This window comes from Punica granatum, unplaced genomic scaffold (genome assembly GCF_007655135.1).
Source record: "Punica granatum isolate Tunisia-2019 unplaced genomic scaffold, ASM765513v2 Contig00406, whole genome shotgun sequence".
Classification (NCBI taxonomy): Eukaryota; Viridiplantae; Streptophyta; class Magnoliopsida; order Myrtales; family Lythraceae; genus Punica; species Punica granatum.
The window spans coordinates 29536-51973 of record NW_022204322.1 but is presented as its reverse complement, the minus strand read 5'-3'; the positions used below and the strand labels follow the sequence as shown (position 1 = coordinate 51973).

At 39.8% G+C, this 22438-nt stretch overlaps 2 protein-coding genes and 1 long non-coding RNA gene across 3 annotated transcripts; 1 reads left to right on the top strand and 2 right to left on the bottom strand.

Moving 5' to 3' along the window:
* Positions 1–9608: 9608 nt before the first annotated feature.
* Positions 9609–14602, bottom strand: LOC116190255 (expansin-A23-like). Its single transcript, XM_031519921.1, has 3 exons — positions 14556–14602; positions 11121–11209; positions 9609–10228 (listed from the first exon to the last, which is right to left on the bottom strand). The coding sequence occupies exons 1-3, from the start codon at positions 14600–14602 to the stop codon at positions 9609–9611; spliced, it is 756 nt and encodes a 251-aa protein (XP_031375781.1).
* Positions 14603–17940: 3338 nt separating this feature from the next.
* Positions 17941–19116, top strand: LOC116190251 (hevamine-A-like). The gene is made up of 2 exons (XM_031519918.1): positions 17941–18592; positions 18723–19116. Exons 1-2 carry the CDS (start codon positions 18077–18079, stop codon positions 18741–18743), a joined length of 537 nt encoding a protein of 178 aa, XP_031375778.1. The 5' UTR covers positions 17941–18076; the 3' UTR covers positions 18744–19116.
* Positions 19095–22139, bottom strand: LOC116190252. Its single transcript, XR_004152630.1, has 3 exons — positions 20890–22139; positions 20746–20808; positions 19095–20063 (listed from the first exon to the last, which is right to left on the bottom strand). It is a non-coding gene; the product is annotated as an uncharacterized LOC116190252 (long non-coding RNA).
* Positions 22140–22438: the final 299 nt, after the last annotated feature.

The window sequence follows — 22438 nt, the reverse complement described above, 5'->3', positions numbered from 1 at the left end:
GGGAGTTGCGGACCCCACATGTGCAAGCTCATGCTCGCCAAGAAACTTATGCGTTTGGGTTACTTTTGCTCCACCATGGAGGCCGACTGGGCTAAACATGTCAGACACTGCCACTTGTGCCAGGTCTACGCCGACCAGATTAAAGCACCCCCAATGAGCTACACCCGATGGCGGCCCCATGGCCCTTTTCAATGTGGGGCATAGATGTGATCGGTCCTATCAATCCCAAAGCATCCAACGGACGCCTTTTTATTTTGGTGGCAATCAACTACTTCACCAAGTGGATCGAGGCCATAACGCTTGCTTCGGTCACCGCAAAGGCCGTGGCACGTTTCCTCAAGTGCAACATCATCGCCCGATACGGAGTCCCCGCGACAATTATCACAAACAACGCTAAGAACCTGAACAACAAGATCATCGATGAGCTCTGCGAGCAATTCAAAGTGCAGCATCGTAACTCCACGCCATACCGTCCCCAAATGAACGGTGCGGTGGAAGCTGCGAACAAAAATATCAAGAAGATCATCGAGAAAATGACGGTGACCTATAAGGATTGGCACGAGATGCTCCCTTTTGCGCTCTTAGCGTACCGAACATCTATCCGCACTTCAACTGGGGCAACTCCGTACTCTTTGGTCTACGGCATGGAAGCAGTCCTCCCGATTGAAGTGGAGATTCCTTCCATGAGGGTCATTGCCGAGTCCGAGCTCGAAGAAGCTGAATAGGCGAAGCAGCGCTACGAACAGCTTAATCTCATCGACGAGAAGCGGCTAACCGCGCTCTGCTACGGCCAATGTTACCAACAAAGAATGGCCCGAGCGTTCAATGCAAGGGTCCGCCACCGCGAGTTCAACACCGGTGACCTCGTCCTGCGAAAGGTTCTTCACATTACACTTGACTCCCGGGGCAAGTTCGCATACAAGTATGACGGACCCTTTGTCGTCAGAGAAACCTTCTCTGGAGGGGCAATTATCTTAAGTGACATGGACGAGACCGAAAACGCGCTCCTAGACAATGCTGACGCCCTCAAGAAGTACTATCCTTGATAGCCTTCTTCGCCATTCTGCAGCCTCTTCATGTCCCCGCAAACTGCAAGCCACTTTTCTGACCTTTGTCTTCTTTTGTATTCTTCAAACCCCACGCTCTTGTCGCCTCAGCGCATCCTGTCATCAGTGCCTGTGCTCTTTCCATCTAAGATTACCTTTGAGAGAAAAGAATAATTTTCCCGCTAGGTTGAAAACCTCCTCGAGGCGACCTAGGCAAAAGTTAGGGAACGAGGGGTATGGTTTAAAATCCCGCAAGGGGGAGCCATGGTAAAAGGAGAGCATAAATCATATCCTTACTAGGCTAAAATCCCGCAAAAGGCAGTCGAGGCAAAAGTTAGAGGAATCGAGAGATGAGATCTAACCCTATCTTGGGCGGTAGTAATAAAAGGAGAGCATTCATGAGAGAAAAGTCAAAATAAAATACCCCACTAGGTCGTCAAGCGTTTTGCGGCCTAGACAAAAATTAGGGGCAATTGTTGGTTCAACCACGAAAGAACAGCAGCACCCCGCGTGAAGCTACAACTAGTAGTGGTTCGGCAGTCCTCAACGCAAGCAAACTCTCTTCGACTCTCCAAGCTTGAAACACGGCTCGAAATGGAGTCGAATCGTCGTATCCTTGATTTGGAGGATCATAAAGATCCTTCCCTTTACCTTTACTCAAAGTTCTTTTGGTCAAACATGAGTTCAGGACATGGCCACCCTCAAATGGCCACCAAGTTTAGATCCCCAAAGCATCATTACATAGATTTCATTTGCACATAGTAATTCCAGCAGTTTCATGCGACTGACAATGGCCGTTAGCTGCTACCCTCCTACGCAGGTACGGGCATGTGGATCCTAAGAGACGTCCCCCCCTGACGGATTCATGTCTGCCTCATGCGACAAGATCGCAATCTCAAACTCGAGTGAAGGGCCCTGAAGGAGGCACCTAGCACCATCATCTGACAAATTCGTTAGCATTATCGGGCCCCAGTCAACTCTCTCGCGTTCTTGGGCCATCCTCGATGACCGAATCCACCATTTATTTCTTTGGGTTTGGACACCCACATTTACTACTTTGGGTTTGGACACCCAAATTTTATTGCTTTGGGTTTAGATACCCACCATTTACCGCTTTGGGTTTGGACACCCACCTTTTACTGTTTTGAGTACAAACACCCACATTTTACTGCTTTGGGTTTGGACATCCACCATTTACTGCTCTGGGTACAAACGCCCACCTTTCACTGCTTTGGGTTTGGACACCCACCATTTACTACTTTGGGTTTGGACACTTACCTTTTATTGCTTTGGATTTGTACACCCACATTTATTGTTTTGGAGTTTGGACACCTACCTTTTATTATTTTGGGTTTAGACACTCACATTTATTTCTTTGGGTTTGGACACCCACATTTACTGCTTTGGGTTTGGGTTTGGACGCCCACTATTTAATGTTTTGGGTTTGGACACCCACCTTGTTTACTTTCTTTGGGCCCGTAAACCCACATTTACTGCTTTCAGGGTCCATATGCCCACATTTACTGCTTTTAGGGTCCATAAACCCACCTTTTAACTTTCTTTGGGCCCGAAAACTCACCTTTATTGCTTTCAGATCCATAAGCCACATCTTCACTGCTTTTAGGTACATACGTTTATCCAACTCCCTCCCATGAATCCAAAACCAGAGAGAACAAGTGGCTATGGGGAAAGACGTCAGGATGGTCGCCAGGACCAAACATGGTACTTCTCATGGTCTTTGGCTGCATCCTTTATCAGAGCACGCAACCAAAGAGGGGCAAGCTGTCAGCACCCCATTTCGGTCCACTGGCTCCAGAGGGACAAAATCGTCACTTTATCACCCCGTATGAGGGAAGTATTTCCAGCAAATTACTCGAGCATTCATGGCCTTTGAAAAATTGACATTTTTCTAATTTAACATCAATTTTATATTTTTAGAAAAATACTTTACGTGTTGTCTTTGAATTTCACGTGCGTCAATGTCAACTTTCAAAATTCAGGAAGAAAACTCGATGCCCGAAAATATTTTATTGCATAACACTAATCTATGAATTTTTCTAAACACAATGCCGGTCCCGGATCATCTCTTCGACATCCAAATTGCAAAGACGAGAATAGTAATCTCTATGAGTATTAAATTTGAATTTTTTGATTTAAAAAAAAAAGGAAGAAGATGTTAGGTCGGTCAGAGCCGGTCTAACCGATAGGACGGATGGGTCAGGGTCGGTCAGAGCTGGTCGGACCAACCGTTGCCCCCCAAAAAAAAAAGGAAAATTCAAACGACCAGTTTGACTTTCCATGCCTTTCCTTCCCACCCACTTCTTTTCCTTTTCTTCTTCTTTCCCCTTTCCTGTTTTTCTTTCTTTCTCTCTGGTCTCGACGATCAAATCGGCCGATTTTCTTTCCTTCTTTCGCAAGTCTACGGCAAAAATCTCGCCCATCTCCACATCTCTTTCCTTCTTCTTCTTTTCTTTCAGTCGAATATAAAAGAAAAAAAACGAAAAAAAACCGTAGCTCTCTCTCGGCATTCTCGGATCCCACACCTCAGGAAACCCTAGCCGCGACTCCCTCATGAAAAAAAAAAAAAACCCGTCGGCTCTGCGACTCGCCCCCAGCTCGTTCTTTCCCTCTCAGACCACCCCACAGCCCTCAGCTCCCCGAGGACATTCTCGACCCTGAGCTGCTGCCCTCACGAGCCTCTCCCTCTTCTCCCTCAGCTCACCCTCATTTTCCCGAAGCTCGCGCCCAAGTTCCCTAAAAAAAAAACCCTCAGTTCAATCTCCCTCGGACTTCCTAAGCTCATCTCGTGCCAGAAACCCGAGCGAAACCACTCACCCTTCTCTTCCTCATTCCCCTCAGTTCTCTGCCCGTCCTCGCTACTTCAAGTTACGACGTTCCAGTGACCACCAGGACCCCCCGAGACTCGGAAGCCGCCGCGACCAATCACCACCGCCGCCCAGACCACCCCTCTCCTTCTCTCTATTTTTCATTTTCTTTTCTTATCGGGTCTACCGTGATTTTCGGGTTGAACAGACACACGCCGGCCTAGCAGCCCAGCCCAGTCCACTGACGGCCCAGTCCAACAACGGCCCATTCAGCCCAGCGACTCGCCCAGTTTGGCCCAATAACAAGCTCGACCCAATAACAAGCCCAGCCCAGTTCGGCTCAGTCCGGCCCAATCCGGCCCAACTCGTCTAGAACCCCTTTTATTTACAGAACTGCCCCCCATTCTTCTCGAACTAGGTAAATTCTCGACTTAGTGGCATGTTTAGGGCTCCATTTTGAATATTAATGTTTGCTTGGATGGATATGTTGTGAAATGAGCGTTCGTGGTTTGCGTGGATGATCGGATTTGTCTCGAACTCGATTTTAGGAACTTTTCAAGTTGTCTCAGTTTAGTCCCGAGACTATTTTCCGCCCTTTTCAGATCTACCCCGAATTTTAAAATTCTTTTCAGTCAAGTCCCAGCCATTTTTACCATTTTCCAATCAGTCCTTGAATTTTTCATAATTTTAATTGTCCCAAGGAACTTTTCAAGTTGTCTCAGTTTAGTCCTGGGGCTATTTTCCGCCCTTTTCAGATCTGCCCTGAATTTTAAAATTCTTTTCAGTCAAGTCCCAGCCATTTTTACCATTTCCAATCAGTCTTTGAATTTTTCAGAATTTTTTATCATCCCGAGGAACTTTTCAAGTTGTTTCAGTTTAGTCCCGGGGCTTTTCCGCCATTTTTAGATCTGCCTCTAATTTTAAAATTCATTTTAGTAAAGTCCCGGCCATTTTTAGCATTTTCCAATCTGTTCCTGAACTTTTCAGAATTTCTAAACCAGTTCCGGGAACCTTTTACGTTGTTTCAGTTCAGTCCCTGGGGCATTTTTCACTTTTCAGATCAGCCCTGTACTTTCAAATTCGTTTAAAAAAAAGTCCTGGGACATTTCTAGTAATTTTTACACAGTCCTGAATTTTTCCAGAATTTTCAAATCAGTCTCCTGAAACTTTATCCGGATTTTTAAACCAGTCCCTGGATATTTTCTAAAGATACCCAACCCTTTCCTGCTTGGATTCTCAACCGACAACGTATATGCCTCATTTAAATATTTTTGTTTCAGTAATTATATGTATACAATATGATAATATATGCTCTTTGCATGATTTTCCGCTTCCATAAGTCGGTGCCATTTTATTGATTCCGTTAATATTATGTTTGTGCATGTTTGTATGTGTTTATCGCGATTATGGCGGCACCGATTGTGTACAATTTGTATGTTTGTCATGCTTGATGTGATAATGTACTCTTGATCCGTGTTTAAACACTTTATTTTTCGTTTAATCGAAACCTCACACTAATCGGTTTAATCATGCAAACTCGGCCCAAAATTAATTTAAAACGTCAAGACGGTCGGGAATTATGATTCGCATTGGATGGTCCATCAATGATCGGCTCGACGGTCCGAAATCCATAAATTAAAGCATTCAGCAAATTTAAATTGAGCTTAACAAATTCCATCAACCGGGTAAATGGGACGTTCATACGACTAATTAATTCACTTGGCCTTAATAATTTTGCACGAATTGATAATTAACCGGTAACACACGTCGATAAGTTGCAAGTATGCATTGGTGCCTTTCTCAAATTCGCAATTTTATAAAAACCCGAGACATGCGGTCCGATGTGACATGGACGTCTAGGAAGAACTTGCACATCCTGACTCGAGGTCTCGCCTGATTTCAAGTAACTCAGGTCGGGGCGTGGAAGTTCTTTTTAGATTACTTCCAGATAGATTGACCGGTTCTTTGGCTTTTTCGGGGTTCTTGTACAACCTTGGAAGATCTAGGGAATTGGTCAACGCCGGTCACAGGCCGAGGTGTTCCGCACTGCGTAGTCTTTTTTTTCCGAAAAACAATTTCCACTACAAGGGCAAAATGGCCTATTTGCAATTTAGCGATACCTTAGCATGATCTCGGGTAGTTAGATCGGGTATGTTGGTTCAAAATACAAACACCGGATTAATCGCGTACTTGGCTTAAGACAAATGAGCAATAGTAGGCTAGGCATTAGACTCTAGGGTTTTTAGGCAAAATTCACGTTCTGTAATAATCTATAATAATCGTAGTATAGCGATACAGAAAAATTTAAAAATAACCCACACATTCAAGACCTGGTTACAAACATCGTGTTCGTCAGGTCCAAATAATAATGTCGAATGCTACATATCTTCTCCATCACCCTTTTGTTTGTTTTAAGGTAGGATTTGCATGCCAAAATACCCCGGTTAATAATTAGTTAACTCACGTAAATTCGGTAATAACAAAACCCCATTATTTGTTTATTTATGCTTGCTTGTTACATTTTTGCACTTCTTTGTTATGCGGTCAAGCTCGATCCTTTAGGACACGATTCACACGGGGTCCAACGCCCTTAACTGTCAATCACGGGGTCCAATGCCCCCATACACTGAGTATGCATTTAATTTAATTTTCGGTCTTTTCCAAAACTACACGGTGAGCACGAGAGGAATAATGACCGAACGCGAACTGATCGGGATTCAGTCGTTGTAATTTGTATTTTTATTTGAGAGAGTAATGTAAGGGTTTATATTGTACATTTATTCATGTAAGAATTCCAGTCGGAAAGTGGACGGCCGGAGAGTACCTTCAAATTTACGGTGTCAAAACGGGTGAGTCGAGTGCAACCCTAAATCAGGTGGTAAATAAATAAAATGGCAAGTCTAGCAAGCTAGAGTACGGAAAGGGCGTGTGTGATATAGGCCCACACGTAATAGAACCCCCGAATTCGGAATTTTCGGTTCCGTACAGACCATTGCCTTAGCATACTAAGTGTATCCCATACCCCTAGATCCGGGCGACTCACCGGCCCTCGACCTTCGGATCGTAAATAAGTAGTGGCGACTCCTTCTCACGCGCGTTCGTCGCACATCCCCGGGAAGGTGGATACTCCCAAGCCGTGTTGCATTAGGCGCGCGCATTGCGTGCCTCGACGAGATTAAAATTCGGGTGCGCACACTCCTCATCATTGAGAAGGGTGTCTCTGTTTGAGCTTCTTCCCTTTTGTTTTTATTTCCCTTCACCGTAGGAAGGTGCGCACACTCCTCTTTTTATTTCCTTTCTCCATTATTTTATTGTTAGATCAATCAACTTGCATGCAACTAGGCAAGGTGTTGCCCACAAGTTGAATATATTTGTATATATTATATGATATTAATCTTTATTCCTCCAATCAATATGTTTTTTAGATGTCCTTCAAATTAACTTGATCATTATTTGCCCCCAACCTAAACGTCGATTTTGGAATTTAGGTTGCGTCTTTTACTTTTTCACTTGTAAGACGCCATAACGACCTTTGAGTTATTTATGGTCCCTAAAACTAGAATGTTGTGATCACTCATAAGCTTCTTCACGACAATTATAATCTATAATCTGATGATCGAGTCGATTCCATGATTATAAGTTCATTACATACTGAACTGAAATAGGGTTATATACATTGTCATTACGATAAGGGGCCATTCGAGTGTATCTAAATAGATATGGATCCCTACATCGTTACATTCCATCACAAATCTATAATTGTTGATCAATACTTGGATTTTATTGGGTCCAGTACTTAGGTATATTAAACCGGTCAATATTTAGGTATACATCATCGACACGTAAACGGTTCTCCACTTTTATTTTACTTTATATGTGATCCGATGGGTTGGTAACGTCATTGAAAAATCTATGGGTCAAAATGTTGTCTTTAATATCGAAAAGACTAAAAAGACTAGCATTCCACCGTAAAACATAATTTGGTGTTTCATTGTAGAATTTGCCCCCTTAATTCTTTTTGGATTTTCATCAAAAAGAAAAAAAATTAATAAGTAACACAAAAAAATTTGTGGATTTTGATTTGTTTCAAATCTATCATAAAATTATCTTTTGGATCATGCGATCGTCAACTTCTAGTTCATTTTCATATCTATCATCTTGTACAATTCTTTTTTTTTTTTCATCCATCTGATGATGAGGATCCCTACTATTTTTTTAAAGGGATTTTTACCTAAAATGGCCCATGATTTGTCCGTTTTGTCAAATTTATCCCATGTTTTTTTGTCAAATTTATCCCATGGTTTACTTTTTACATCAAATCTATCCCGGTGTTATCTTTTCCGTCAACATCTAACGGTCGTGCTGACGTGGCACGTGGAGAGATAGTGGGCCACACTTGCCACGTAGGCGCCACGTCAGCACGGCCGTTAGATGTCGACGGAAAAGATAACGCCGGGATAGATTTGATGCAAAAAGTAAACCATTGGATAGATTTAACAAAAAAAAAGTATATGATAGATTTGACAAAACGGACAAACCATGGGCCATTTTAGCTAAATACCTTTTTTTTTTAAAGTTCCGAACTTCATTACATTTTCAAATTGGTCCCATCCCCTTTCTCTCGTGTCCCTCTCCCTGCTATCAAGTCTCCATACAACTCCTCTGCCGGTCACCCACCCCCCAACAATCCCACCATTGGCGAACTCAACTTGGGTGCTGAAACCCGAGGAGTGAGCCTGAGCCACTCGTCAACACCAGCGGATTCTAACGCCTAGTGTTCTTTCCCGTCGTTGGATTCTCGTCTCTGCCGGCTGATGCGACAAGAGCAGCAACTTCCGAGCAAACTCGACCTCTACCTGCAGCTACGAAGTTGAGGACAAGGCCAAGAGTCAAGCAGAGAGAAGACAATATGAGGGCATGAGGAAGGCAAAAGAAAGAGAAGAGAGAGAGCACGGGACCCATCTGAGAATTGGAGAAATATTTGCACTTTTTTAACGTTAGTTAGTACGAACAATGTTGGCATGTAGAAGAGTCACCCATCAATTGAAAAAAAAATATTTTCGAAATTGTTCATGTAGAAATGCCACCCATCAAATTAGAAGTATGGTTTAAAAAATAAGTCGATGATGAATTTAAGAACAACCAGAAATTTCACGATTTTTTGTGTAATTTTTTTCCATTTGCTCCTCCAAAATTTCACGACTTTATTTCTATTCGTTTTCCTAAAAGTTATCTTTTTCTCTCTTTATAATATGGTAACTACTCAAGCCATAATATAGAGTGCAAGGTGAATTTACTGTATTTGATAGAATCTCCCTTTTTTTTTTTCCGGGTATCCGGAAGCCTAATGATCCCGATTAATACACAAATATACAAATTTTAGTGCTTAGGTCTACATCTCCTAATTAGATTCCTCCATCGAAGTAATAAAGAAAAAGAGTTACCGCTAAATCCTCTCAATAAGTTCCTTTTCGCCATTACCCTGAAATGAAGGGCGGATACTGAGTAAAAATGAAAAAGAGAAAACACTGAAAGAAATTTAAAAGGTTATTCTTATAATGCAGAAGCAGTATACATGATAAACCTCCCAACACTTTTGCTGATTCACCAGAAGTGGGAAAATTCTCATCTCTTGACAAATAATCTAAAACATACCGTTCACCGGAAGAAAACCATAATACATATTAAATGTTCAACATCAGCTTCAGAAAAACTACCACTTAGCTAGCTAATTAACCTAGAAGTTCTTCCGCCCATCATAAATCTGGCCGAATTGCCAGTTCGATGGGGCGACGTTGTTGATTTCAACAGTATTCCGGTCGCTGTCGGTCAACTGGAATGATAGGCTTTGCCCCGTCAGGATGGTCCCGGTCTGCCAGTTCTGGCCCCAGTTCCGCGACATCTGAATCCAGCCAGTTTTTGACCCCTTGATCTTGACATTCGTCACATCTCCAGCCCCGGCGACATTGTACACCAATACAAGGGTCCAGTACGGGTTCCCCCTGAACTCGAACTTGATCCCTCCCTGCTTCTTGCACGGGGTTCGCCGGTACTTGACAGGGGTGATCCCAGCCTTGTAGTAGGCGAGCTTCGTGAACATGGGCATGGAGAGGTCAAAGTGTTTCAGTGGAGGGTTGCACCAGTTATCGTTAGGCTTCGAGTAGTTCGGAGGGCAGAAATTGGTTGCAGTCACGATAATCGACCCGGCCCCTTTGATGCACCACTGAGGATTGTTGGCGCATACGATCTCGAAACAAGCTCCGCAAGCTTGGCCATCGTTGAAGAGGGCAGTGCTTAGGGCAGTTGTTTCCAAGCCGTACCCTTGCCTGAATAAATCTCCGTAGCCACAAGCTCCTTCTGTGAATATACAACTCGCAAAGTATATATGTTAGAAATTCAATCAAAAATCAATTTAATGGGTCTCAGTTCTTTAATTATTTCCATATTTTAATTCTTTTATTTAAGTAAAAAGTATATTTTCTTTCCTCAACCAAAAAAAAAAAAGAAGAAGTAAAAGCAAAATATATTTGAAGATGTTTATTACTATTTTTATTTTCATTTTTTGGACAAAACAAAAGCAGAAATCTGGAAAATAATTATCTTCCCTTCGGAAAAAGATATTTTTCCAATTGAGTGTGCTCCAGACTTGGATCTATATATTACATGGTATGAAATTGTAAAGTACACTTAAGACCTGACAGGCTGACATACATCTGCAATTACGACAATGTTAATGTTCAAATACAAGCAGATTATTCATCATCATTCTAAATTGGGTAATTTGCCCAAAAAATGACCACATTAGGAGTTTTCTCAAATAAAATCAAAAGTTTGAATTTTGATTTTAAAAATGACAACATTACATTTTTTAAAAGCAAAACTATTAATTTGACATTTAAATGCTCACGTGGCTCATTCCGTGTGGCATTTTTTGCTCACATGGCATCTGAAAATAGACAATCAAATACTAAAAAATCAAAACGAGCACTGGTGATTTTGTTTGGTTGGGGTGGAGGACCAGCCGGCTCGGTGAGGCTGCTGGAGGCGTGGCGAGGCAAACCGACCCCCAAATTGAGAATCCAGTGGGTTCTTGATGGATCGTAGCCTCGCCGGCGGCCACGCTCCCTCCCCTCCCTCGACCCTCCATTCTGGTCTATTTCTATTATTTTTAATATTTCATTTAATTTTTAAAATTCCACGTCAATATATTGTGAAACCGCCGTAATCATATAGCATCTATTTGACTTACGCATGGTTTCTCCACCCTTCATGTCCCCGTAGAACGTTGCATGAGCATCATGCCAATTTGTGTCGAGTCCTGTAACTGCCGCAACCATGGACAACACGAGCAAAGACAGTCGATGAGAATCCATTGGAGAGAAGATTATGCTTACGAAGGATTGCATGGCGATATGACCAAAGGAGTACGATGAGAGTATAAGAGAAAGTTATACTGAATTTGCCACAACAAGAGGTTGGAGGGATTGTATTTAAAGACCACAAGGGAAATCAAATAGGGAAAGTTAGAAAATGTGGGTCGTCATAAGTGTAGAGACCATAAATTTTAAGGAAAGGGAAGTGGGAAATGGTTGGTATAATTTCATGTGTAGCAAAACTTTTGGAAACGACTCTAGATTGGAATAACCTACACATGGAATTTAATTTGATGTGTATATGTTTATTTCTATTTTTGTGGTACCATAACGGATTCACTTTAATTGTGGTCAGGATTATCATTGATTTATATATAGATGTAAATATCGGGTTAGATTTTATTGCCCTTCTTCAATTCTCATTAATCGATGCAATGAATTGCATCGACATAAACTTACTAAAGAAATAGCTTGATTTATGTCCTAATAATAAATAAGATCCTTCAATTCTCAAATCTATATATAACTAAAATTTACATAATAAATGCTTAAAATAAAATTTTAAAATATGGAAAAAGAAAATTAAAAAAGATAATAATTAAAAATTTTAATAAATGCAATTAATGTATCTAAATCTCCTACTCACTATGTAATAACTAAAATAAAATTAATAGAATATGGAAAGAATTAAAAAACAAAAAATAATAATTAAAAGTATTTGATAAATGCAATTACATGTACCAAAATTTCTTACTAAATACAATTTACATAAAATCTTTGTTGAAATTTCTTAATTATATATAAGTGATAAATGTATATAAACAATTAGTTTAACTTGACATTATAAAAATTGAGCCTAGCTTATAGAAGTTGATATAAAAAATTTGATAGTCCTACTAAAATTAATGAAACGTATATATAATTTATGATAAAAGCTACACATATATATGTACAAGCATATTAAAAAGTAAAATTTAACGTGTTAAAAATAAAAATAATGAATCATAGAAATTATCACCTTTTAATAAATTGTAGAACAATAAGAAATATATAAAAAGTATATATATGAAAAATAGAATTAATATACATATATAAAAAACGCATATAATGTCTCATTATGTAAAATAACAACAATCTTTATCCAAAAGAAAGATTCCATAAGTAGGAAAATAATATATAACAATAAAAATACATAAAATAATATAATCATATATAATACAAACAAAAATTGTGAAAGAAATTAAATAAATTTACAAGACCTAATAAGAGCGTTGATTATAAAATTATTATTGAAGTATTCAAAAGCATTTTTTGAAAATTATTTTTAAAAATTGATTTTTGAGGACTTTTATTTTCAATAATAAAATTAATACTAATAAGTAAATTAATATCTTAAACTATAATAATTATTATTCCTACAAAATATAAAGATATGAACACGAACCCGTGCATTGCACGAGATTGAACACTAGTATCAATTCCATGTTTGTCGTCTGTTCTTTCGTCAACACCCATGAATATTTTTTAATGTATGCATGCATTAAAGCAAACCTAATTAAGAGATAGGAGTTCATCCATGTGACAGTTATTGGTAGAACAAAATTTATATAACGCTACCTATTCCTGGCTGGTGATAATTGGGCTGATTAATGCTGGTAGGCCCAAGCCCTAAATGGAGGCGGCCTATTGAACTCCCGGCATTGCGGCTGAGGCTCGAGTCTGAATGAGCCTCAACACCCAACTAGGGCTTTGACAGGCCCTAATTCCCATAACATAGCGCTTGCTGAGCCCGACAAGCCACGGTTGGGGCTCACCGAGCCCTAGTAGCCAGAACTGGGGCTTCTGGAGCCCCATAACCCACGGCTAGGGCTTGCCGAGCCATTGGCTCATCGGAGGGGTTCCCCTAGCCCTGACTCCCAACTGGGGCTCGACAAGTCCAACCTCTTGCGTGAATCCATGCCGATCTCTGATGGCGATTGGCCCACCATAATTCCCTATTCTTGGATAGAACAAGACAAAGTGGAGTTAACCATGATTTGGCACCGGTTGGTATGCTCTAGTTATTCTCAAGCTACATTTTGACATTAGTAGAAGTTTGGGAAGTACTCTTGGGACGACACGCTTATGGCGAAGGTAATGTTTGTGCTTGTTATTGCTCGAAGGGCGACACTCAGTCTTTCAAGATTTCAGGTCCTCAAATCTTTTCTATTTATTGTGAGGTGATATTTTAGGGGCATTTCAGTTTCTCGTCTTTTGCGTTGTTTAATTTGCGCTCTTGGTTTTTGGCCCATTATGTACACCGAAAATGAAAATTAACAGGATATTTTTTGCTCCAACCTGTGGTCTTTTTTTTTCTCAAGTAGTTAAGTGAATCCTTTATTAATCCACAACTAAAATATATACAAGGTAAAATGTCCAATTGGAGATTACAAGAGCGGAACAAACAGTCTATCCATAGGGGCAAACTACAAAGGAAAATCAGAAAAAAAAAAAAAGAGATGATCGAATACAATTGTAGTTTGCTATCTTGAATCGTGAGCTTCGATCACTACTTAGTAACTAAAATTTCATCATGGACTCCGATAGTAATCAGGAAGGAGAACATCCTAAATTCACGATGAAATTCTACTCCATAATAAAGTGGGATAGTCAGGATGTCTCGTGCTGGTATCCGAGCGCAAGATCTCACTTACAATTGCAGCCAATAGACATAATTAGTCTACTTAATCCCTAAGTGATCAAACCAAGGAAGCTCAAGGCCCCTTGATCAGTTCAAACCAGCGATCACAATAGGGGAGCTGAGACCTGTAAAGACCAACATGAAGAGGCAAGCCGCAAAGTCGTCTTTGAAGTCAGGAAGTAGGACTAAAGGACTGGCAGTGAGATTGCGTATCGAGGTGGGCGAGGATAATATCATAGGGTCGGAGAAGCCGTAGACAAGAAGTCGCCATTGGAGGGGAGGGGAGGGAAGGGTCAATCAGACAAGTGGCGGCGCTAGGCAGGGGAGATGACAGTAAGCAATGGATGATCGGATCGGCTCGGAATCACCGAAGTTGGATTGGATTGGATTGGAGCGGTTTAGGGTCGAATCAAATCAAACCAATTAGGGGAAACGCAGGCTGACGACTCCACTCTTCGCCCTAGATCTTACTAGAGGGGGAGAATGTGCGACCACTGGCAGGGAGCGGGAGGTTGACACCACACACAACACAAAAATGGATAGGAAGGGAAGGAGGCCTACTACGATCATCGGGACACCGTCAAAGACCGCCTCTGCCACAGATTGTTGATGAGCCCACTGTGGAGGAGCCATTACAAGGAAATAAGCCAAGTAGAGAAGGAAATTTGAGATGAGCATGTCTTCGTCTCAAGCTAAAAAAGAATTTGAGACGGAAAATTCTATTTCAATGATACAGGGGGGAATTTTCGTCTCATAATTCGTCTAAAATTACGAGAAGAACACGAGGACGACCACTTCCGTCTCTAACTATGAAGAGATGGAAATATTTGTCTCAATTGCATCTCACGCTATCTGAGGACGAAAAAGTCTATATGCTTTTCCATCTCTAGTTTGAGACGAATTTGTCTATCTCGTTATTCGGTGAGACGAGGTTTTCCGTCTCAATATGCGTTGCAACTTTGAGACGGAAAACAAGACGTAAAATTCTATCTCTTTTTGAGACATATTAGTAGATAGAAAACTTCTTTTCATAATTTGATGAGACAAAATTTTATATCTCTCACTGATGCGAGACGGAATATGTAGTCTCCTTTTCCGTCTCTAGCTTGAGACAAAACACAAGATGGAAAATTTCGTCTCGAGGGGAATGAGACAAAAAAAAATTGTCTCAAATTCCCATTTCTATCCACATGAGATGAAAATTTCTCCGTCAAATTTTCGTTTCTATGATCTAGATACTATTTATAAATTTGAATAATTATCTTTCCTTTTTTCCCCCTTTTTTCATTTCGAATCTTCTTCCTCTTCTTCTCTAAAACCCGAAAGTTTCTTAGGATTTCACGCTTAAAAAAAATCACTTGCATAGTAAATGCATCTAACAAGTTACTAATTGCTCCTATTGGTTTTAATGTTGACTGTAAATGACATCACAAATGGCAAGGTATACAAATATGAAATATAAGAAAAGTATATCAAAGTTTAAAATATTATCAAAATAAATATGATGAATATCGATTGTACTTTATAAGTTTTGTAGATAAATAAATGATAAACAAGAGATAAATATTATTAGAAAACGGGTTAATTATCTAAAAAAGCACGACCTTTAAAAAAAATACCATAGAAAGACATGACTTATATATTTTTTCTCAAATATAGCACGACCTTTGGAGAGTATGACAAAAATTGCATGACTTTTACATTTTCTTAAATATAACATGACCTTTAAAAAAATAGCACAAAAAGACATGACCTTTAGGCTCGATCTTCTTTTTTAACGTGCTAGAAGCGCAGTTAAACTTGAAGGTCGTGCCTTTCTAGATTATTTTTAAGGTCGTGCTATATTTGGGGATAAAGTATAAAAGTCATGTTTTTCTGTGCTATTCTCTAAAGGTCCTGCTATATTTTTTTTAAAAAGGTACAAATGTCGTGTCTTTCTATGCTATTTTTTAAAAGTCGTGCTATATATAGCAAAAAAGTGCAAATGTCGTGCTTTTTTAGGTAATTAACTCTTAGGAAAAAAAGGTACGAACTACAATAAGAGTGGAGATATAAAATCAGTCGGTGGTATTTAACAAATAAGCAATATAAAAATAAATATTAGTTTTAGAATGAAAACTTGTACATGTATAATAAAAATAATGAAATGTTAAAAGGTAACAATAAATGAGAGTAGTCTAGGTGGTAACATGCATGTGCGCTAAGATGAAGACCTTGATTCGAGTTTCCGCGATTGCGAAATGCACAAAATTAAAGAGACAGGGTGCATTGCACCCCTTGTGTAAGTGATGGCCGCACAAAAGCCTGTGGCCTCTCCAGGTTTGGGCAACCCCTTTTTTTTTTCTTTTACATTTTTCTACGGATTTGGGTATCAAGGATTAAGATAAAGAGAAAGACAAAATTTTTCCTCTCTAATGGCGAGACAAAAAACTCGGTCTCTCATTTTTTCTCAATCGTGAGATAAAAATTGAGATGGTTTATTCCATCTATCAAGTTGAAACAGAAAATTCCCTCTCAAACTTCTGTCTCGATCAAGGATGAGACGGAAATTTCGTCTCACTATTTTGCAGCAAGTCTTTTTCAGAGAATCTTCTGCGACGAAAAGGTCCATCTCTATATCATGTGGGGATGGAGTTTTTTGTCTCAGTTGCCATCACTATAGGAGTGAATTCCTGTAGTGAGCCTACCGATGTTGAGGAGCCCACCGAGAGCGTCTTCAAGGAGGAGACTGTCGCGGAAGGCCACAGACGAGTCTGGAATTGGGTCTATGAAAAATCGGCGAGCCCACCACCCAGATCTGCCACCACATCTGAAGGTTGTCGGCGAGAGTAACCAGCCACTGCGTCTCTGAGGTGACAAGATTGAAACACCCAAAATCCCTAAAACACCATCTCCGTGTCTGAGGAAGGAGGGACAGAACCATCGAGTACGAAACTGCCGAGAGAGAGAGGACTGCCCCAGTCATCCGATCCCAGTGACGGTGGTGTTGGATGCGCCCACCCGAAGGCGGACGCACCGGTGAAGGTTGCTGAAATTAGGGTTTGTTGGATTGACTGTAGAGAGGAAAAGAGAGGACAGATGGAAAGTTCACATATTATTTTGGAAGTACTCCAACCTGTGGTCACTATATATTCTCTTTCCTGCTTTTAATGTGCCAATCCTAACAAAATGTTTGTGCGAAAAGAAAATCCCAACAAAATGTTAAAGGACCATTAAGATATCTTGAAGTGATATTTTTTTTTGTGTAAATTTTAGTATCCGTAAGTTTAGTGGGCTCTAACTAATTCATTCGAGTCGAGTCAGCCTTCTAAGGGGTAAAGTTGTCTCAATGTAAATTCTTTCATGCACAAGACTCGAACTTGAAATATTACTTAAGAAAAACAAACGCGAAACCGTTTGAATCAATCTACGTTAGTCTGAAGCGAAACAAAATAAATACACGTTAGTTTGAAGCAATTTCTTTAGAACTCTTTTTTTTTTGGGAAAAAAGAGATTGGTACATAGCCTTGCTGTATAAGCTAATAGGCAGAGTCTAGATAGGATTCGAATGCCTTTCCTTAATGAAGCAAAATATCCTGAAATTCAATTCGGACAAACATCAGTATATCTTGTACGTAGTGATCCCTTTTTTCATGAGAAAATCTTCGGTGATCTCATTTTGATTGTCTTGCCTTTTCTAACACCTACGGGCCTTATTGATGCAAAGTCACTCGAAATTATATTTATGAAAACTTTGGTATATATTGTAATGATTGATTTCTGATGAGAGAAACTCGATGATCAAGTTACAATGAAATAGAAATTCTTTTCACTCAAAAAATGAAATTAAAATCCTAATAGTTAATATAAATATAAAAGAACATAAATAATCTCACTGAATATCAAATTTGAAATCTCTTAATTATTAAGTGAGAGCGTGCATCACTATGTTATACTCTTTTTGATTCGGTGACTCCTCTTTGATGACCTCGTCTTATAGTACAATAACGAATTTAGTTGAACTTTTGGGAGAAAGATCTTTCTCATTGAAATCACAGACATTAGCGAGAAAATCTTTAATTAGGGGAAAACAAACCATAAATTAATGCAAGGAACTTTATAAATTGACCCAAATTCATCTGATTGATCAGTCGATCGCTTGCGATACAAAAGATGGCAACCAATACCCCACTATTCCTCCCCCTCGTAATGGTCGCGTTGTTCCTTCAGACCGCTTATGGAGGTGATTTAGGAGTCTACTGGGGCCAAGATAGCGATGAGGGAACCCTGTCCGAGGCCTGCGCCACCAGAAAATATGCTTCAATAAACATAGCCTTCCTCAACCAGTTTGGCCATGGCCGGAAACCGGAGTTCAACCTCACTGCTGGTCACTGCGGTCCTTCCTCCTCGGGGTGCCAAGCAGCCATACGGGAGTGCCAGAGTAAGGGCGTGAAGGTGTTCCTCTCCAATGGCGCAACAGACGGGAACTACTCACTGGCATCCAAAGACGATGCCAAAAACATGGCGGACTATTTGTGGAATAGCTACCTCGGCGGGAAGTCGTCCTCCCGCCCCCTGCGGGAGGCCGTTCTTGATGGTATCGATTTCACCTTAGAGGCGGGTGCTCCCACAGACTTCTACAGCGACCTGGCAGGTTTCCTGTCTGGTTACAGCACTCAGGGGAATAAGGTGCTCCTCGGCGTCTCCCCCTGTGCGGCATCTTGACATACGATGAAAACATGAAAGCTCTATGGCACGGGGCTCTTTGATTACGTATGGATCCGGTTCTACGGCAGTTTTACATGCTCCTTTTTCCCAGGCTATCAAAACGCCCTGCTAGGAGCCCGGGACAAGGGGGCTGCGTTCATAAAGGCTAGGAAGATACTCCTCCGCTTGCCTGTGAAGATGCAGCCGAAGACGGGTACATCCCGGCCGAACGAGCTGATGAATTTGATACTTCCACCCATCAAGAGATCGTCGAAATACAGAGGCGTGGTGCTGTGGTCCAAGTACTTCGATGACAAGAATGGATGCAGTAACGCCATCAATGCTGCCGTATAAGCACCTTGCTATGCATTAGGGCTCCTATTTGAGTCAAATTTCCTTTTATTATGTCATTTGATCCCATCAATCATGTCAAAATATCATTAACGCCGATAACACTGTGATAAAACAATTTTGAATGGTTAAAGAGAACCTGTTTTCATCCGATAACCTGATGGCCAACAACTGATTGAAGTTATACTACACCCAAGACCTGTGTATCTCAATCGAAGTAAATTTCATCAAAATTAATTAAAATGCTGATGGAATATCCTAATTGAAATGACATGTTGCGACAGAATATATATTTGTATGAAACTTCGTGTTTATTTTTGCTTGTTTTATCATTGACATTATCGCATATTTCGGTTACAACTATCATATGAACTTCATAATAAGATATGAACATGATCCTCTCTAGACAACCAACAAGGCTTAATTCAAACGGTTCGGTACTTATCCCCCTTAATTAAGGTCTTGGGTTTAAGTTTTAGGAATGGAGAAAATTCTTGGATTGAGAGAGTTTTATGTCTTAGCGGGCCGACCCGATTCAAACTGAATTAATTAGGGTCCGTTGAATTTCAAGATACCAAGGTATGCACCAAAAAATATCTTCTCTAGACGAGAGTTTCTTTCTTTACCTTTTTTTCAGTTGCAAGTTGCTACGGTTCCAAAATAGGCAAGAATATAATAAAGTTTAGGTTTAATTACTCAAAAAAATCATATTTACACTTTGTATCATTTCTAGCGCGATCTTTTAAAAATTACACAAAATATAAGTTATTGTTTCAGAGTAAATAATATATGAGTTTTAATCAAACTTCTCTTCCTACTCGAGAAAGACTGGTTTGTTTCTATCCTTGAAACTTCCCAAGTACCTTTCCCTTTATACAACTCAAAGCCTCAGCTTTTGATTTTCCCCATTAAGTAGGTAGACGCAAGTATTTACCTGGTTTGGCCCCCACATCAATGTCCAACAACTGTCCCATGATTTGTAACTTCCTCCTTTGTATTGCAGCTGAAGATTAATGAGGATTTACCCATATCGACCTTTTGTCCCGTAGCTCTGCAGTACATCTCCGGGATTCTCCTTAGCTCCTCTCATTACTCCTTGTGGCTTCCATAAAAAAATGGAATCATCAGCGAAAAAAGAAATGTGCTACAACTTGGCAGCTTCACTCACTATGACATTTCAGTTAATAACACCTAATCTGCCGCGAAATCCTCAAAAACTGCCGCGAGATGCACTAGCGGCAGTTTTGGAAGCTGACGGCAAGTTTGGTGTCGGGAAAGTTCATAGGCTGCACATTCATACGGCAGTTTTCCTTTTGCCGTAAGATGTCACATTTTGCGGCAGTATTCGCAGCAGTTTTTGGCTGCCATTAGATGTAAGAGCCCAGAAAAATCAAATTGCAAATATACGCTGGCTGATCTTTCGAACAATTTTCTATTGGATCATACAATAGTTATCAACTGCTATAAATAGTTACAACCAGTCATAAACAAACCGAATTTCTTCGGATATATATTTAGTACAACAAAATGATATATTATTTACAAAATATCCAAAATATGTCTAATATGATTTCAACTTGGCTATACATCCAGATACACTTAACTACTTTTAATTTGTTCATCCAGCAACTACATGGAGCAAAGAAATGGAAAAAGTTAAAAGTATAACTAACACTTAAGAGCACCGTTAAACACCAAGTACGGAACCCTAGACCTTGACTCCATTTAGTCCTGCAAAGAAATGGACAAAGTTAAATTACAAAAAAAGAATACAAAAGTCTTACCTCATTTATCAGAAGCAACGTTGTTCAATTCTTCATGAGGGTTAACATTAATCTTTTTGTTTCCTATTACATAACACAAGAAGTCCTCAAATCATAATTGTTATAAGAAGATACAGAAAAAGAAAAGGAAAAAAAAAATCTTACCTCATATATCGTATTAACACTGCTCGAAGATTTTTGTGTCTCGAACTCATAGAACTCATACATCTTGACGGAGCAACATTACTCATCTCTTCACGAAAGGATTCCATATTTCAAATGGGGTTGCAGAAACGCAATCAACAAAATTATTATTCAAGTTCCACTTTTGCAGCTAGTTAACAGAAGCTAAGGTGGGAGATATTCAAGCAAACATATGAAAAAGAGAAGGAAAAAAAAGAAGAAGAAGAGAACTCTAGAAAAAGCCTAAGACATCATCGACAGCAACAACAGCACCAGTTAAAGAGCCATTTTCCTGAGGCAAACAACAGCTGCAACTCAGTTGTGCTCGAGAAAACAATATAACAAACCTCATATTCGGATTCAAATGCAAGTGGTATTTAATTCTATTTGCATTCATCTATCTAGATGATTTATTACAAATGAATCACAAAGGAAATTAAATCTTGATAAATGACTTTATAAAAGAAAAAGGATCATATCATAGTTGAACCACTAACATGAATTGGTGAACTAGCATGAAGTTGTAGCATGTAAAAAAATTATTATTCATCAGTAATAAAATTCATTCAATTCCACGAACACATTGAGTGCACAGAAAGTTAGAAATAAAATTCCAAGGAAAAATGTAAAACTACTACCTGCAAAAGTAGGCTTCTTGATCAGTAATTGATAATTAGTCTCCCTTCTACTCAATCTCTGAAATAACTGGACAATTCTAATTTAGAGAGACAGTGGGAGAGAGACGATGAATGTCAGGAGATGCCGGTGAGGCCAACATGGCCATCGGCCATAGCAAATGACGGGACCATTTCCTTCTGTAAGAGCGTGACAGAGGACACCAATAATGAAATTAATTTGTATTTTTCTAAAAGCAATTGTTGGCGGACAGGAACTGCCGTTAAAAGGGGAAAAACTGCCGCCACTACAACTCTTTCCCGGCAGCAGTAAAGCCGCCACGGAACCGCCATAAAATGCAAGTAATAAAGGGCAGTTTCACAGCTGCCGCGAATTTCTGCCGGGAGAACTTAATTCTGTAGTAGTGACTTCATCTTTTTTCCTCTCAAAGACCCTTGTGAGATAGCATTAGAGATCATAACAGATAGTGCCTCAGCTACAAGAATGAAAAAGATAAGGAGATAATGGATCTCCTTGTCTAATCCCTCTTGTTGATACAATTATTTCTGTTTTGGGTATATTACGCTCCCCTCCCTTGAGGTATTATTGAATAACAATCCACCCCATTCTTAAAAAAGAAAAGAAAAAAACTGAAACTCCACTCTGTTCTCAATAGAAAAGTTGACACTCTGCCCTTTTGACCTGGTTATCCTAATTGGAAAATAATATTTTGTCCTCAATCTTTGATTACATTATCAATTCCATCCTAATTCATTTGTATATTTAATATTGTCTTCAAGGTGTCATGATCGGTGTGTGTTAGTCTTGCTATTTGAATTTCCATCAAAATTATTTTTTCAAGAATAAAAATATTATTTAATAATTCAAAGAAAATTTTAAAAAAAGGGAAAAAAAG

Excerpts from the sequence above, each read along its gene's own strand:
- LOC116190255 (XM_031519921.1), bottom strand. The coding sequence starts at position 14,602 with ATGCTCATCTCAAATTTCCTTCTCTACTTGGCTTATTTCCTTGTAAT. Across the intron at positions 11,210-14,555 it reads TTGGCTTATTTCCTTGTAAT|CATGGTTGCGGCAGTTACAG; the intron begins GGCTCCTCCACA and ends GCTCGTGTTGTC. Across the intron at positions 10,229-11,120 it reads GAAGGGTGGAGAAACCATGC|AAGGAGCTTGTGGCTACGGA; the intron begins GTAAGTCAAATA and ends GTATATTCACAG.
- LOC116190251 (XM_031519918.1), top strand. The coding sequence starts at position 18,077 with ATGGCAACCAATACCCCACTATTCCTCCCCCTCGTAATGGTCGCGTTG. Across the intron at positions 18,593-18,722 it reads ACAGCACTCAGGGGAATAAG|GCTATCAAAACGCCCTGCTA; the intron begins GTGCTCCTCGGC and ends CCTTTTTCCCAG.